This window comes from Rutilus rutilus (genome assembly GCF_951802725.1).
Source record: "Rutilus rutilus genome assembly, chromosome: 16".
Classification (NCBI taxonomy): domain Eukaryota; kingdom Metazoa; phylum Chordata; class Actinopteri; order Cypriniformes; family Leuciscidae; genus Rutilus; species Rutilus rutilus.
Genome location: NC_140224.1, coordinates 7287520 through 7305173, shown reverse-complemented (window position 1 = coordinate 7305173; position 17654 = coordinate 7287520). Strand labels below are relative to the sequence as shown.

The following is a 17654-nucleotide window of genomic DNA, read 5'->3' as shown; positions in this document are numbered from 1 at the left end:
AACTGAATAATTTCCTTAAAATACCCAAATGATACAATGACTATTTGCATTTAAAAAACATAAATAAGTTACCAAAATATAATTAGAACCCATAAGTGGAAAGAAAATAAGAACCATTAAAGTCCCTTTTATTCCTGTCCCTTTCAATAATAATACGGAGAAAAATTAGGCTTGAGCAGCTTTAGTCTGGCACACACTATTTTCATAGTTTTATCAGTTTAAAGTCTATTTTTTTCTCCATGTTTTGCTCAGTTACAACATGAGAAAGCTGAACTGGAGCAGCACTTAGAACAGGAACAAGAGTTTCAAGTGAACAAACTGATGAAGAAGATCAAGAAGCTGGAGAACGACACAATCTCCAAACAGCTCACCTTAGAACAGGTAATCACTGAATTTTGCTTAGTGGTCCCAAACATAGTATTTTCCAATTTTTGCATATGTTTGAACTTTTTGTGTTCTTTTAGCTCAGACGTGAGAAGATCGACTTGGAAAACACTTTAGAGCAAGAACAAGAAGCTCTTGTGAATCGGCTATGGAAACGCATGGACAAACTGGAAGCAGAAAAAAGGTCAGTGCTATTCTGTTGCCAGTAACACTGCCACGGCTCACCTCAGAAATATAAACACTACCTTGTAACTGAGAACATGGTGAAGCCACTTTGAATATTTAAAGTGAGTGTTCCATTTGCTGAACACCTGCTTTTGTGTTAAATAGGTTTATTGTTTATTTACAGTTGTATCTGTACATTTTCTGGCCTGAATTTTGGTGGTTAGATTTAATGAAAGAGAATGAGAGGTCTGTTTTCTTCCACCCCTGCAGGATTCTTCAGGAGAAGCTTGACCAGCCTGTTTCTGCTCCTCCATCCCCGAGAGCCATCTCTATGGAGATCGACTCCCCTGAGAATATGATGCAACACATCACATTCCTCAAGAGTGAGGTTGAGCGTCTGAAGAAGAACCTCCGCACTTCAGAACTACAGCGTAAGTTCCAGTACTGCATTAGCCTGGAAATCCAGACCCAAATCTGAAAGATTAATGGTCTGGCATCGACTAATGAAAATCAGCCAGCTCGAGGGCTGGCACCAAGCATGCTTTTGAAAATCTCACTGCACGCAATTGGATAACACTACGACCAATCACAACAATAAGCCCCATATGCTTAGCTACCAGCGGAGGTAACTGGTAGATTAGACTCTTGCCGTATCCGGTCGGCAAAACCGCAAAAACGTCCTTATTGCAAAGAAAGGATTCGATCACCGTCTTCTGTTCCTCTTTTAGATAAAAAGCCAAGTCTAACTCGTTCATTGTAGCGGCCAAAGCCGCTTCAAACAACTTGTTCATCCGTAGCCATCTTGCAATGTTTACTAATGACTTCGACGTCACAGCGCTGTCGTCATCTGTTTAGCTCGCCTCTGGCCCGCCTATATCAGATAACCCGATGTGATTGGTGCAGCTCGAATACAAGGGCATATTTAATGAGCATCATTACTCGACGCCAGAGTAACTCGCTGAGCAAATTCAATTTGTGCTTTTGTGAGAACTCTGGATTTCCAGGGTAGTGCTGCATTAGATCTGCTGACAACATGAAATAATTGTTTTTGCCTATTTACTTAAAAAACGTTAATGTATGGCTTACATCAGATTCAATCTCTAATGAATATTCTAAAGAAAATGTTTGTCTTTGATATATTTAATCAAAATTTGAAGGGACACTATGTAACTTTTGGTCCTGTAGTGGTAAAAAAAAAAAAAAAAAAGCATTTTACAGAAGAACATTGTTTTGGTTGTGCTACGGCTCTGCGTGATTGTATGGATGAATATGGTTCTTTAAATGAGATTGTACTGCTCATGAAACATTCACTACTAGGCTTAAGAGATATAGCCAGTTTAGATGGAAAGGATCTAAAACTGACTAGATGATGATGTTACTGTAGCTATACCCATCAATAGACACCGTACTATTGAAAATAAATTCCAGCACAGCTCTACAACAACCTACTGAAATGATCCTTCACGATAGATGATGCTTTACAATGAACTCAATGTAGAGAGCTACATATGGCAATTTATCTGTTAAAAATACCTTGGGCTACTCTCCTGTTGAGTGATTAAAGCGGGGCTCAGTAGTTTCGGGATTTCTTCGCTGTATTCTCGCTTTTTGCTCGCAGGTTTCTCTCTAGAGCTCCCCCCACAGCTTCGGAATAGATATTTGACAACACTGTTGTAAAAACTCGTTGGTGATTCTCAGACACCAGAGGCTAGTAGATCAACGACATCAAAGCAGATGGGACATTCTTTAAAACGTCTTCTTCATTCGGGTTCGAACAGCGTGAGGGAGCGCAATAATGACAGCATTTTAGCAGATTTCTTTTGGCCGTAAAGCAATTGTCTACATCGCGAGACCTGATATCACGCGATACTTCCTGACGCGGCGGCCGCCGGCCCGCCGGCTCAAAGTTGGAAGTGCGGATTTTCCGCTCACGGGCACCAGGGGGGTGCGAAACCACCACCATTCAACCCGAAATAAGTAATATAACCATTCCAATGACTCCGAAGCTGTTCAGTTAAGGTAAAAAAGTTACTTAGTTCACCTTTAAAAACACCATCATCTCCACGTCGCATTTACAGCATTTCAAATACTTCAGTTCTCCCCATCTACGAAAGCCAAACCAATCTTTATTCTCGTTTTATCACGAGCTGTGTCACGTTCTCTTTTTGCCAGCAGACTCCCCTCTGTTTTCTGTTTTTGTTTAAACGGGTGATTCCCCGGAGGTTGGAGACTTAGCTGCTCCGTGTCAACCTTTCTCGCTCGTTGTGACGACTAACCTTTGTCACTCCCACACCATACACGCGTCAAAGTAGCCGGAGCAACGTTTCTATATGTATATACTTACACTTAAGCTTACACTTACACTTAAGCCGGCTTGCCATAGTGAATCAGGCTAAGACAAAACACGTCTTAGAAGAAAGATTCATTATGTATTGAGTATTTAATTTTTTTTTTACTTTAAACTTTGAAAAAAAAAAAAAAGTTTCATTGTGTACCTTTAATATCTTGTGCTGTCTCAGAAACATTGTTCCTTTTCATCAAAAGTCAGGTTTTTTAAAATGAAGAAATTAATACTTCTATTCAGCAAGGATGCATTAAATTGATCAAAAGTAACGTTAAAACATTTATAATGTTACAAAAGATTTCTAGGACAAATAAATGCTGTTCATTCTATTCATCAAAGATTCCTGAAAATATTTTTGTGTAAACCATGATACTTTTCTTAGCAGCACTGATAATAAGAAATGTTTCTTGAGCACCAAATCGGCATATTAGAATGGTTTATGTGACACTGACAACTGGAGTAATGGCTGCTGAAAATTACTTTGGTGAGCATTAAAGACTTTTAAAGACAAATTTAAAATCTAATCAAACCCAAACTTTTGAACGGGAGTGAGTATGTAATAAAGTACTTAAAAAAGCAAAGAATGTGTCCATTGGGATATGGTGAACTTGACCTCCACATCCTCAAATCCTGTTTTCACCATTGTAACTACGTGATTTTTTTTTTTTTTTTTTCATGCCATTACTTTTCATGGCAACTAGATGGCAGTATGTGCATTAACAACAAGGACACATTACTCTGCTGAAATACTCTATCACCCTGTCTTCAAGGGCACGCTTCATGAGGACTTGTGGTCTCATGGTTCTTGTGCGTGTTTATGAAGTCTGAGAGCAAAGGCCCCCCCTTTTTATCTTTATGGTTCATAAAATCCTAGTCTTCAACCCAGCAGTCCATCACCTGTAGTCCTGTCAGGGTGTCACAAGTTATGTTGATACGTTATCACAAAACATTTTCATGGTTTCAGAAAAATTAGATAACGCTACCTTCATCTATGTGTATGTGATTAGTGTATGTGATTAATAAATGTCAGACTGTTGTAAAGTAAGAACAAAATGCTCTGGCCCGATACAGTCAGCAAGTGACAGTTCCATCAACTGGACTAAAACTTTCTCACATGGTCACATGTTTTTTGTCATGTTGACCTCATTTGATTTTTCTCATGGTTCTTTATGTGGACCAATGCACTGTTACCGTATGACTTTACCATAAAGATAAGCTCAGCTAATTGCTGTGTGTGTGTTTACAGATACAGAGAAAAGGGCTCAGTACATAGAAGAAGAGCGCCACATGCGGGAGGAGAACGTCCGCCTGCAGAGGAAGCTCCAGAGGGAGGTGGAACGCAGGGAGGCGCTGTGCCGGCAGCTCTCTGAGAGTGAGTCCAGCCTGGAGATGGACGATGAGAGGTACAAGCAGCCCAAAGTATCACATGTAACACTAGGGGTGTGCGATATGTATCATCTACAATAATATCGTAACTGTTGTTTTAACGATGTGGAATCTGACATTATTAAGCTTTGGAAGTATGGCTGTGACGGTTTCCATTTTTTATTTTACCACTGCGGTGGTAACGGATATATATATATATATATATATATATATATATATATATATATATATATATATATATATATATATATATATATATATATATATATATATCCAATATCTCACAAAAGTGAGTACACCCCTCACATTTCGGCAACCATTTTAGTATATCTTCTCAGAGGACAAAACTATAGAAATTAAACTTGGATATATTTTAGAGTAGTCAATGTGCTGCTTGTATAGTAGTACAGATTTACTGTCCTCTGAAAATAACTCAACATACAGCCATTATCGTCAAAATAGCTGGCAACAAAAGTGAGTACTCCCAAAGTGAACATGTCAAAACTGTGTCCAAAGTGGCAATATGTTGTGTGAGCACCATTGTTATCTAGCACTGTCTTAATCCTCCTGGGCATGGAGTTCACCAGAGCTGCACGGGTTGTTGCTGGGACCCTCTTCAGGGCCGGCCCTGACCAATTTGCTGCCCTAGGCAAGATTTTACCTGGCGCCCCATGCATCACAGCCCATTTCACCCCGTCATTGTGTTCATGATATACAGTGTATATATATATATATATATATATATATATATATATATATACACACACACACACTACAGGCCAAACGTTTTGAAACATTACTATTTTTAATGTTTTTCAAAGAAGTTTCTTCTGCTCATCAAGCCTGCATTTATTTGATCAAAAATACAGAAAAAAATAATATTGTGATATATTATTACAATTTAAAATAATTGGTTTTCAATTCATTATACTTTAAATTATCATTTATTTCTGTGATGCAAAGCTGAACTTTCAGGACCATTACTATCACATTATCCTTTAGAAATCATTCTAATATGATGATTCATTATCAAAGTTGGGAACAGTTCTGCTGCTTAATATTTTTTCATAACCTGTGATACTTTTTAGGATAATTTGATGAATAAAAAGTAAAAAAATAAAAATAAAAAAAGAAGCAAATGTTTTAAAAATAGAAATCTTTTGTAACAACAATATACACTACTGGTCAGTAATTTGGGGTCAGTAATTTTTTTTCTTTCTTTTTTTGAAATAAATCAATACTTTTATTCAGCAAGGATGTGTTAAATTGATAAAAAGTGATAGTAAAGAAGATTTATATTATAAGAAAATATTTTTTTATTTTGAATAAATGCAGTTCTTTTTAACCTTTTATTCCTCAGATATATTAGGCAGCAGAACTGTTTCCAACACTCATAATAAATCAGAATATTAGAATGATCATGAGATAGACTGGATGTCACATGTGACACTGAAGACTGGAGTAATGATCCTGAAAATTCACAGAATCACAGAAATAAATGATAGAAGAACTTCTTTCAAAAACATTAAAAATAGTAATGTGTCCAAATTTTTGGCCTGTAGTGTATTACATCTAGCATTCAAGTCAAGTCCCCATTATCTTTTATAGCACGTTTTACAATACAGATTTAATGTGAACTTTGCTATTTTTAATAAACCTGTAAATAAATATCATTACTAATTTTTGCCAATAAATGTAAAAAATGCCATATATCCCCCAAAACTGCACAACTGTAGTGTAAAACATTAATTAAAAAAGTGATAAAAAATGCGTCTTAAAACTGACATGATTGTTATACAAAATCACACTGTCTGTGGCCTCTGGAGAACTCACAACTGCTAACATTAAGTTTAAAGTTAAAATAAATGCCATTAAATTATAGTATCTTAGGCTACTACTATGCAATTAGATACTGTTAATTCACTACATCATGCACTTTACCTGTCTTTATCCCCTTTTATCCTCTTCTCTTCTTTTTGACACTGTATTTATTGCAGACTATAATGCTAATTTATAATGTGTCATGTAAATTTGGCCATCCGTCACAATCAGGAAACTTTCACCGTGTCTAGACCTGGCGCGAGCTGCCAGGTCCGTTTCTACAGGGGAGCCTGAGTGTGTTAAAACAAACAAAAGCAAACCAAAAGCAATGCTGTCGCGCTACACAACAAATTATCAACAAATGATCGCGCGCGCGCTCTTTTTCTGACGCACTTTAAGCACTCGCTGGGCGGGGGAAGGTTGATGTGCCGGACTTTTTTTTTTTTTTTTGCTTTATTTGGTAGTATTTCGAAGTAATGGTTTAAATAGTATTATTACAATTATTTATTTTTTAAATTAAAAAAAAAAAAAATCACTCGTTCACTCATTTTGGCGCCCCTATGGATGAGTGGCGCCCTTAGCATTTGCCTATACTGCCTATGCCGCGGGCCGGCCCTGACCCTCTTCCACTCCTCCATAATGACATCATGGAGCTGCTGGATGTTAGACACATGGCACTTCTTCACCTTCTGCTTGAGGACGCCCCGCAGGTGCTCAATAGGGTTCAGATCTGAAGACATACTTGGCCACTCCATCACCTTCACCTTCACCTTCAGCTTCCTCAGCATGGCAGTTGTCATCTTGGCGGTGTGTTTGGGTCGTTATCATGCCGATTGGCCCAGTTTCTGAAGGGAGGGCATCATGTTCTGCTTCAAAATGTCACAGTACATGTTGGAATCCATGTTTCCCTCAATGAAGCGCAGCTCCCCAATACCAGCAGCACTCATGCAGCCCCAGACCATGATGCTACCACCACCATGCTTGACTGTAGGCAATACACAATTTTCTTGGTACTCCTCACCAGCACGTCGCTTCTGAGCCAAACAAGTTTATCTTGGTCTCATCAGACCACAGGACATGGTTCCAGTAATTCATGGACAGGATGTCTTCAGCAAACTGTTTGCAAGCTTTCTTGTGAGCCAGCTTCAGAAGAGGCCTCCTTCTGGGCGACGGCCATGCAAACCGACTTCTTGTAGTGTGCGGCGTATGGTCTGAGCACTGACAAGCTGACCTTCCGCTTCTGCAGCCTCTAAAGCAATGCTGGCAGGACTCATGCGTCTGTTTTTTTTTTTAAGCCAGAATCTGCACCTGACGTACAGCAGGAGAACCTGACTTCTTTGATTGACCCTTGCGAGGCCTGTCCGAGTGGAACCCGTCTTGGAAAACCTCTGTATGACCCTGGCCTGCACTGTAACTCAGTTTCAGGGTGTTACCAATCTTCTTATAGCCTAGGTCAACTTTGTGGAGAGCAACAATTCTAATTCTCAAATCCTTAGAGAGTTCTTTGCCATGAGGTGCAATGTTGAACATCCAGTGGTCAGTATGAGAGAATTGTACTCAAAGCACAGATTTTAACTGCTCTTATACAAGATACATACATTTGTATGGTCCTGTCAAGCAGACAAAAACTTGAACATGATGAATAGGACATGTGTTTTTGCATGGTTAAACGACGTACAGCTATTATCACTTAGGGTGTACTAACTTTTGTTGCCAGCTATTTTGACTAATGGCTGTATGTTGAGTTATTTTCAGAGGACAGTAAATATATACTTCTAAACAAGCAGCACATTGACTACTCTAAAATATATCAAGTTTAATTTCTATAGTATGGTCCCTTGAGTAGATATACTAAAATGTGAGGGGTGTACTAAGTTAACGCATGTGATTAAATTCAAAATCCTTAACGCTGTAAAATAATTTAAAACAAATAAATGACTGAAGCATGTAAAATTGCTTCATTAACGTAATTTGTCACGCAGTTACAGTTAGATGATCTTAAGTCGAGAGCATCTACAGTAGCGCAAGTACCTGAAACCTTGGTAGGTGGACATTTCTGTTCAAACCATTACGTTTCTCTGTTTGCGATCAGATCATTTTAAGCCGTTAAACTCTGGAAAAGTTTTCAGTCTAATGATCCAGTAAGCGAATTCATTCAAACAGCACTAATGTAAAGAAAACCAGGCTGATTAAATCAGAGATGGCAGAGAGAATAGAGACTCAACGTTGCGTTTACAGTAAATTATTCATTACAGTGTGTGTTTCGCTTTAAAACTTGAGCACTGTGTGAAATACAGACTGAACGGAATGTCAAAACATCCCACTGCTGTTTGGATAGATGATACACAAACTACGTTTCTCAGCTGGATAAAACAAAACAGCGTCTTGCTAGTGAAGGTTTGATGGATGAGGATTGCAATAGAGGTCGACCAATAGTGGATTTTACCGATATTTAGGTTTGACCATACATAAAGATAACCGATTATTCAACCGATATTTTTTTAAATGGATACAAGATTAAAAACAAACGTAACACTCCAAGTACAACAGTGCTGAACTGAAATGTGCTAAATTAAATAAATATATAAATATGAATATATTAAAATGAGAAGTTCTACAGAACAAACTTTAAAAAAAAATTTTTAAACATTAAAATATTACAGGTCAAATATGTGCTTCTTTAGCTATAACCTAGAAACACATGTAAATTTCATAGGTAACACTTTGCAAGTCCCATTTGTTAACAAGGATGTATTAGCTAGTTTTCATGAACTATGTGTGCATTATGCAATATACAATATTTGTTTTTACTGCATGTATTAATATTTGAGCAATACAATTGTACCTTGATCATTCATGTTAGTTCATAGTACATTACTAAGGTAATAACTTACAACTTAATAAAGCAACTTCACCGGCTAATGAATGCATAAAAGTGACTAGCTGGATATAAACTAATGGAAATAGATGGTAACAATTTCAACATAAAACATTTGGGTCAGGTTTGCGTGTGTTTTTGTCACATTGCTTTAATCGCTTGAGGTAGCAATATATATGAAACACATATTTGACCTGTAATATTTTAATGTTTCAATTATTTTCTGTAGAGTTCGTTCTGTAGAACTTCTCATTTTAATATATCATTATTTATATTTTTATGAATAAAATTCATAAAAATGTTACAACTGGCGAGTGACACCGTTTCATATACCTGCCAATGCTGATTTTTAGATCCTGTCAGTAAATAATGGTAACATAAATAATATAAGAAAATTAAATATTAAGTAAAATAAACAACAATATAAAACACTTGCCTGAAGAGCAAATGTTATCTTCCACTGGTGCAAGATATAGGCTATATTTGAATTAAAAGGTTTTTTTTTTTTATATAGGTATTTTGTTCTTTATAGAATGTTTTTATAGGGCAGAGTGTTGGATGTGGAATGGTTGTTAATGTTTGTATGATGTATGTTTTTGTGGGTTGACAATTCAGCAGTTCTCTCATCCGAGACAAATTTCTCCTATGGGAGACAATAAACAGTACCTTGACCTTGATTTGATGTTGCACTGCCAGAGACGTGAGTGAAGATTTGGGAGTAGAAACAAGAGATTCCATGTCAAGTGGATATTATTGTTCAATTCGTGGAAAATCAGGTGACCAGATCTCAAAACGGAATACAAAGCTGACAAATGGCTTAAATTTATGGACTTCTGTACCTTTCTCATTTGGCACAAATCCAAATGTTTCCATGGTTGCGATGTAACATTTGATTGCTACCCTATTATTTGTTTTGTAAACAAAGCTTTGTGCTTCACTCATGTCATAATATATACATAATGATGTGTATGTATGTGTATATATATATATATATATATATATATATATATATATATATATATATATATATATACATATACATACATACATACATACATACATACAGTGAGGAAAATAAGTATTTGAACACCCTGCTATTTTGCAAGTTCTCCCACTTGGAAATCATGGAGGGGTCTGAAATTGTCATCGTAGGTGCATGTCCACTGTGAGAGACATAATCTAAAAAAAAAAATCCAGAAATCACAATTTATGATTTTTTAACTATTTATTTGTATGATACAGCTGCAAATAAGTATTTGAACACCTGTCTATCAGCTAGAATTCTGACCCTCAAAGACCTGTTAGTCTGCCTTTAAAATGTCCACCTCCACTCCATTTATTATCCTAAATTAGATGCACCTGTTTGAGGTCGTTAGCTGCATAAATACACCTGTCCAGCCTATACAATCAGTAAGAATCCAACTACTAACATGGCCAAGACCAAAGAGCTGTCCAAAGACACTAGAGACAAAATTGTACACCTCCACAAGGCTGGAAAGGGCTACGGGGAAATTGCCAAGCAGCTTGGTGAAAAAAGGTCCACTGTTGGAGCAATCATTAGAAAATGGAAGAAGCTAAACATGACTGTCAATCTCCCTCGGACTGGGGCTCCATGCAAGATCTCACCTCGTGGGGTCTCAATGATCCTAAGAAAGGTGAGAAATCAGCCCAGAACTACACGGGAGGAGCTGGTCAATGACCTGAAAAGAGCTGGGACCACCGTTTCCAAGGTTACTGTTGGTAATACACTAAGACGTCATGGTTTGAAATCATGCATGGCACGGAAGGTTCCCCTGCTTAAACCAGCACATGTCAAGGCCCATCTTAAGTTTGCCAATGACCATTTGGATGATCCAGAGGAGTCATGGGAGAAGGTCATGTGGTCAGATGAGACCAAAATAGAACTCTTTGGTCATAATTCCACTAAACGTGTTTGGAGGATGAAGAATGATGAGTACCATCCCAAGAACACCATCCCTACTGTGAAGCATGGGGGTGGTAGCATCATGCTTTGGGGGTGTTTTTCTGCACATGGGACAGGGCGACTGCACTGTATTAAGGAGAGGATGACTGGGGCCATGTATTGCGAGATTTTGGGGAACAACCTCCTTCCCTCAGTTAGAGCATTGAAGATGGGTCGAGGCTGGGTCTTCCAACATGACAATGACCCGAAGCACACAGCCAGGATAACCAAGGAGTGGCTCTGTAAGAAGCATATCAAGGTTCTGGCGTGGCCTAACCAGTCTCCAGACCTAAACCCAATAGAGAATCTTTGGAGGGAGCTCAAACTCCGTGTTTCTCAGCGACAGCCCAGAAACCTGACTGATCTAGAGAAGATCTGTGTGGAGGAGTGGGCCAAAATCCCTCCTGCAGTGTGTGCAAACCTGGTGAAAAACTACAGGAAACGTTTGACCTCTGTAATTGCAAACAAAGGCTACTGTACCAAATATTAACATTGATGTTCTCAGGTGTTCAAATACTTATTTGCAGCTGTATCATACAAATAAATAGTTTAAAAAAATCATACATTGTGATTTCTGGATTTTTTTTTTTTAGATTATGTCTCTCACAGTGGACATGCACCTACGATGACAATTTCAGACCCCTCCATGATTTCTAAGTGGGAGAACTTGCAAAATAGCAGGGTGTTCAAATACTTATTTTCCTCACTATATATATATATATATATATATATACAGTGTGTGCAGAATTATTAGGCATGTTGATTTTCTGATCATATTTTATTTCCAGGAACATTTTGCCAATTCCAAACCATATTAATCTTAATAACTACTATTAATTTTGTATTTAATCATGTATAAGTGATATATAATTGTTCATGAAGGCTGGAAATGAAAAATGTCTTATTTTCAGGTGTGCAGAATTATTAGGCAAGTTTTCTTTTACAGATAAAATAAGCCAAAAAAGAGATTTAACAAAGACTGAAAAGTCAAAAATATTAAATCCCCATGAGAAGAATGCAATACTAATGCAATACTAGAGATTGCAGTTAAGGCATGACCATTGGACAGTGAAATGCTCATTGGGTCAGCAGGGTCAGACAAAAACAGATGGAGAAGAAAAAACACATGTTAACTGCAAAAGAATGAAGAATTAAGGTGAAGAATTAAGTGTGAAACCATCGGGAACCCTTTAGTCTCCAGCACCACCATTTTCCAGAACTGCAACCTACCTGGAGTCTCCAGAAGAGCAAGGTGTCAGGGTCTCAGAGACTTGGGTTAGGCAAAGAATCCTAAAAAATGACCCTCTCTTAATAAGAGTCACAAGCTGAAGTGTTGTTAAATACATGAAGACTGTTTTTTTTATAGGCTTTATAGACAGACAGATTAAGAGTGACTCTTGAAGGACCAGCACCAGATCCTCTTCTACCACTGTTTGAAGAATTCATCTTCCAGAATACGTTTTAATACGTTTTGTGAGTTTATTTTTAGTCCATCTCCTACCCTGAAGTCCGTTTTGCAGAGATGGACTAAAAATTAACTCCCAAAACGTATTAAAATGTATTCTGGAAGATGAATTCTTCAAACAGTGGTAGAAGAGGATCTGGTGCTGGTCCTTCAAGAGTCACTCCCAATCTGTCTGTCTATAAAGCCTATAAAAAAAACAGTCTTCATGTATTTAACAACACTTCAGCTTGTGACTCTTATTAAGAGAGGGTCATTTTTTAGGATTCTTTGCCTAACCCAAGTCTCTGAGACCCTGACACCTTGCTCTTCTGGAGACTCCAGGTAGGTTGCAGTTCTGGAAAATGGTGGCGCTGGAGACTAAAGGGTTCCCGATGGTTTCACACTTAATTCTTCACCTTAATTCTTCATTCTTTTGCAGTTAACATGTGTTTTTTCTTCTCCACCTGTTTTTGTCTGACCCTGCTGACCCAATGAGCATTTCACTGTCCAATGGTCATGCCTTAACTGTAATCTCTAGTATTGCATTAGTATTGCATTCTTCTCATGGGGATTTAATAATTTTTGACTTTTCAGTCTTTGTTAAATCTCTTTTTTGGCTTATTTTATCTGTAAAAGAAAACTTGCCTAATAATTCTGCACACCTGAAAATAAGACATTTTTCATTTCCAGCCTTCATGAACAATTATATATCACTTATACATGATTAAATACAAAATTAATAGTAGTTATTAAGATTAATATGGTTTGGAATTGGCAAAATGTTCCTGGAAATAAAATATGATCAGAAAATCAACGTGCCTAATAATTCTGCACACACTGTGTATATATATACATACATACATACATACATACATACATACATACATACATACATACACATATATATATATATATATATATATATATATATATATATATATATATATATATATATATATATATAAAAAACATCATTCACATACAATCTGTTTTGGCGGACCACCACTGCGGTGGGGCGCTGTCAAGATGACTGGCATAGCCCTAGCTGGGAGTCAGCTGTCAACGACAGGCCTAAACCAACCAAGGTACTTGCACAAAAACTCACGTGATCAACAAAATCTAAGAAAATATTAAGATATACTTATTTTTTTGGCCAATATCGCACACCCTTATGTAAAACCTACTGCTTCACTTAGATGCTCTATTTTACCGGTTAATTTCACTGATGAACATTTTAACCACCACCTATTGTTCTGCAGGTACTTCAATGAGATGTCCGCTCAAGGCCTACGTCCCCGTACCGTCTCCAGCCCCATTCCCTACAGCCCATCCCCGTCTTCCAGCAGACCCATTTCACCAGGTACACCATATTTACTTGAAATAGTACTTCATACAACTCGCCTGATCATTGGAATCTACTATAGAAAGTTGTTTTTGAATATGGCTCTCACAGTTTCTATTGTGTTTGTTTTTTTTGTTTTTTTTTATAATAATAATAAAAGCAATAGCCTACATCTGTTTTCCATTTACACAAAGATAATAAGAGAATAAAACTAGAGGGATTGAAGTTCTCCGTTGCTATGACAGATTTCCGTTAACTGCAGCGAGTCTACGACGGATTTCCGTCAATTGCAGGGTTCCTGTCTGTCCTTCTGTCTTAAATTTACTTTTCATAATTTTAAGGCCATAAATATGCTATACATTTCTCAAATAGTGTAATAAATGTCTAATTTCAGTTTGAATAGGTCTTAAATTAAGGAAAGATGAGGTGATCAAAGCCTGGAGTGGAGCGAAAGAACGTTCCTCTCTGCACTCTAAGCGTTTCTGTAATCACTCCGCTCCGACTCCACTCCGGGTTTTCCCGCTCATGGAAAAACTGCTCCGTGATCACTCCATTTTTAAAGTTATTCTAATATGTTTATTTTTTTATATCATGAACGTCTGAATTTATAATACTACATGTAACATTTATAATACTTTATGTAACAGTTTGGAAAGTATTCTACATGTTTAATAAATATAATTACACAAAAATGTCCAAATGTAGAGAAATGCACATTTTATACGGATTAGCCTACATAAGAGAGTAGTCTGTTTCTATTCGTTTTGAATTGTTTTGCTTAAAAGTAGACTGACTATCTACCTACCTACCGGAGTTTCGGTTCATTTATGAGACGCCCTTCAGTTCACGTGCAATACAATATCACGCTGGTGCCTCCATGTCCTGATTATATTGTCTGCTATATTTGCTTCTCATTTAAAAAATCTAGGCAATTGCTTGATGAAACATCGATATTAAACCCATGATTATGCCCATGAACCCCCATGGCAGGATCACTATAGCAAGGACCTCGGTATTTATAAAATCCTGCGTACGGCCCTGTTCATGCTGTTCACTTTACATATAGTCAACATAGATAAAATAAAAAAAATAACATTATATTATTTATTTATAATGGCTAGGTTAAAAACCGATATTATATTATGTATAGTTTGTGATATTAGCTCACTTTTCGCAAAAGCTCTGTTGGCTTTTATTGTTTGAGAAATAAAAACTTGTGTTGTAGTCATACAAATAATTAACCATTTGCATAACTTTATCACAAAGAGGTAAGTCTTGTAAAAGCATTAGATTGAAAACATTGAAATTTCATAAAGTGTGTAAATAATAGGGCTGTAATCAACCAAAGAAAATCTTGGTCGACTAAAGTCCTGAAATGTTCGACTAAAAATGACGTTAGAAAAAAAAAAAAAAAAAAAAACTTTAAATTAATTAGCTGCGCACTGTGCGCCTTGTTGTCCGCCTAAATGAATTATAAATAAACAAAAAACTAGTAGGCTATTTGCAGTATTAAATCGTTTTTGACGTAATTATTTTGCACTGAAATGAGTCTGACACACGAGTCTGTCGGCTCTGACAGCGTTGCATCACGTGCACCTGCGCAATATCATAGCCTATGTGATTTCCGAAAATAGTACCATGTTGTCAACTAGTGATATCATGACAAGAACTTTTGAGGAATATGTAACATAATTTAGACAATTGTTTTTGTCATATGTATTATAATAACTGACAGACACTATCATTTCAGCCGCTCTGTACAGCTCGCGAACATAGGAGCTCAGCTTCGCGGCTGAGACACGAATAGACTATTAACTTAAAGCTTTTACTCTTAAACACAAAAGTCACTTTAATAAAAAAATAATATTTATTAAACAAACCAGATCAAGTAATAATATTCAGCAAACCTTCTAGTAGCCTACTTTCTTCAATCTGTCTCTCTTCTCCAGTGGGTTGGGCTAATCCAAAAGAAGTGAAAACAAGGGGGGTGTTCTGAAGACAGACTGTTACCTGTGAAACAGCGGTGCTCTGAAAACACCCCCATTAGCAATTAGTGCTTTCCACCTGATGAAATGAACACGGCAAAACCTATTTTTTTTACAGTCTATGGGCAAAACTGATGAAATGAACGCGGCAAAACTGATTAAATGAACGCGACAAAACTAATGACGCGGCAAAAAATCGACCAATCAGAATTTTGGTCGAGCCAGAACGTATCGACCAAATAATCGACTAATCGACTGGGAGATTACAGCCCTAGTAAATAATAGAAACGCAGTTCAAAATGGCCTTTCTTTAAATGCAAATGTTCTTTGAGGATTTCGTTTGTGAAGGTAAAGCATGTACTCACTATACTCCTAATTACAAGAAAAAACTGCTCTGAAACTGGGTGTGCGACAGGCTGTGGAATGGGGTTTGGCCGAGGAAAAATTCTGCCAAATTTCTTTTTTTTTTTTTAATCCCTGAAACTAATTTCTTGTTCTGGTTCATTTATGTTCATTCCAGGAACACACAATTTTTAATGTCTTTATAAACTGATTCTGAGCTTATGTGATTGTAGTCAGTTTCAGTCTACACCTGTCTTCAGGAGCAGGCCTGTTCAACATTCCTTGGAAGAACAGAAAGTTCAGAACAAGGCATATACTCACAAGCAAATAGATCTGAAAAGATTGCTCATTTACCACTGAGTGAACTGCACATTATGGGTGTTTCTGTCATAAAGACTGTTCTAAACAATAGGCAGCTAAACTAATATGCTGAAATCAAAGCATGTAACCTTCATGGATAAGCCAAATGGATTGCATTGCATTGAGTTTAATTAGGGGTGTAATGATACCCTCATGTCACGATTCGATACATATCACGATACTGAACTCATGATACGATATTATTGCGATACTCCAAGACATGGTAAAAGGTTAACAAAAAATGTACTGTTGTTTAAAATGCTAAATTTTATTTTACATTGTGGAATTGAATAGGTTTTGACTTGGTGCCGGTAACCCAATGCACAGGACAATGGTGACACCAGAATAAAAATATTCATGATTCTGAAGCTGAAAATACAGAATTATTTTATACATATGCTTGCACTCTTTCACTGACTAGAATAGATACAGTACATTTAAAATAATGTAGGCCACTTTTTACTGGTAACATTTGGCATTATCAGGAGCCACAAATATTGCCCCATTTCATTATTATACTTTATATTCAACATTATATATAGTGGTTTAATGTAGTACTGACACTAAAACTCTGAAAACGTAAAATTTTTCTAATTTTTTTATTTTGGGTGAACTATACACAATACATATTGTCACTATCCACGATACATATTGTTGCAGTTTTGTATTGCGATATATTGTTACACCCCTAAGTTTAATGGAAATGTTCATTAAAGGTTTGGTTACCTGGCTGCACTTTTCAACATAATAAAAGTAAATGAGGATTGGGTCTGTAAAGCTCAAAAAAAAAAAAAAAAAAAAAAGCTATGATAAAAGTGCTTTGTATAACTGTGATAAATGTTGGTCTGTTCCTTACTATGTTGGTGTTCATTGGCCTATTTGAGAATTAAGTTTTTGTTTTGTTTTTATAGATGTGAATTGGTTAATTAAAATTGCATTTGTTGCTTTTGTGTTCTTTTTAAATCTTGAACCCTTCAATCTCTATTCATTGTTATTGTGTGGAAAAGTGTGACCAGTTCATTAACTCTGTATAATAACACACTTCAGTGAATTTGCTAAAGCCTCGCTGACTTTGTGTACCTCATTATGTTTGGTTTTGCAGGGTTGTCTTATGCGAGTCACACAGTGGGCTTCACCCCACCAACTACGCTGACCAGAGCAGGCATGTCCTACTACAACACACCCGGCCTGCATGTCCACGTAGGAGCCTCACACGGCATTGCAGTGAGTTCCTTCTGGC

General features: G+C 36.9%; 1 protein-coding gene across 1 annotated transcript in view; it reads left to right on the top strand.

Moving 5' to 3' along the window:
* ccdc6b (coiled-coil domain containing 6b) overlaps window positions 1-17654 on the top strand; it is a 34021-nt gene that overhangs the window by 11367 nt on the left and 5000 nt on the right. Inside the window, exons 3-8 of the mRNA XM_084433653.1 lie at window positions 253-381; window positions 465-568; window positions 820-980; window positions 4140-4296; window positions 13645-13745; window positions 17517-17638. Coding sequence (XP_084289779.1) covers window positions 253-381; window positions 465-568; window positions 820-980; window positions 4140-4296; window positions 13645-13745; window positions 17517-17638 — 774 coding nt within the window. The remainder of the gene's footprint in view (window positions 1-252; window positions 382-464; window positions 569-819; window positions 981-4139; window positions 4297-13644; window positions 13746-17516; window positions 17639-17654) is intronic.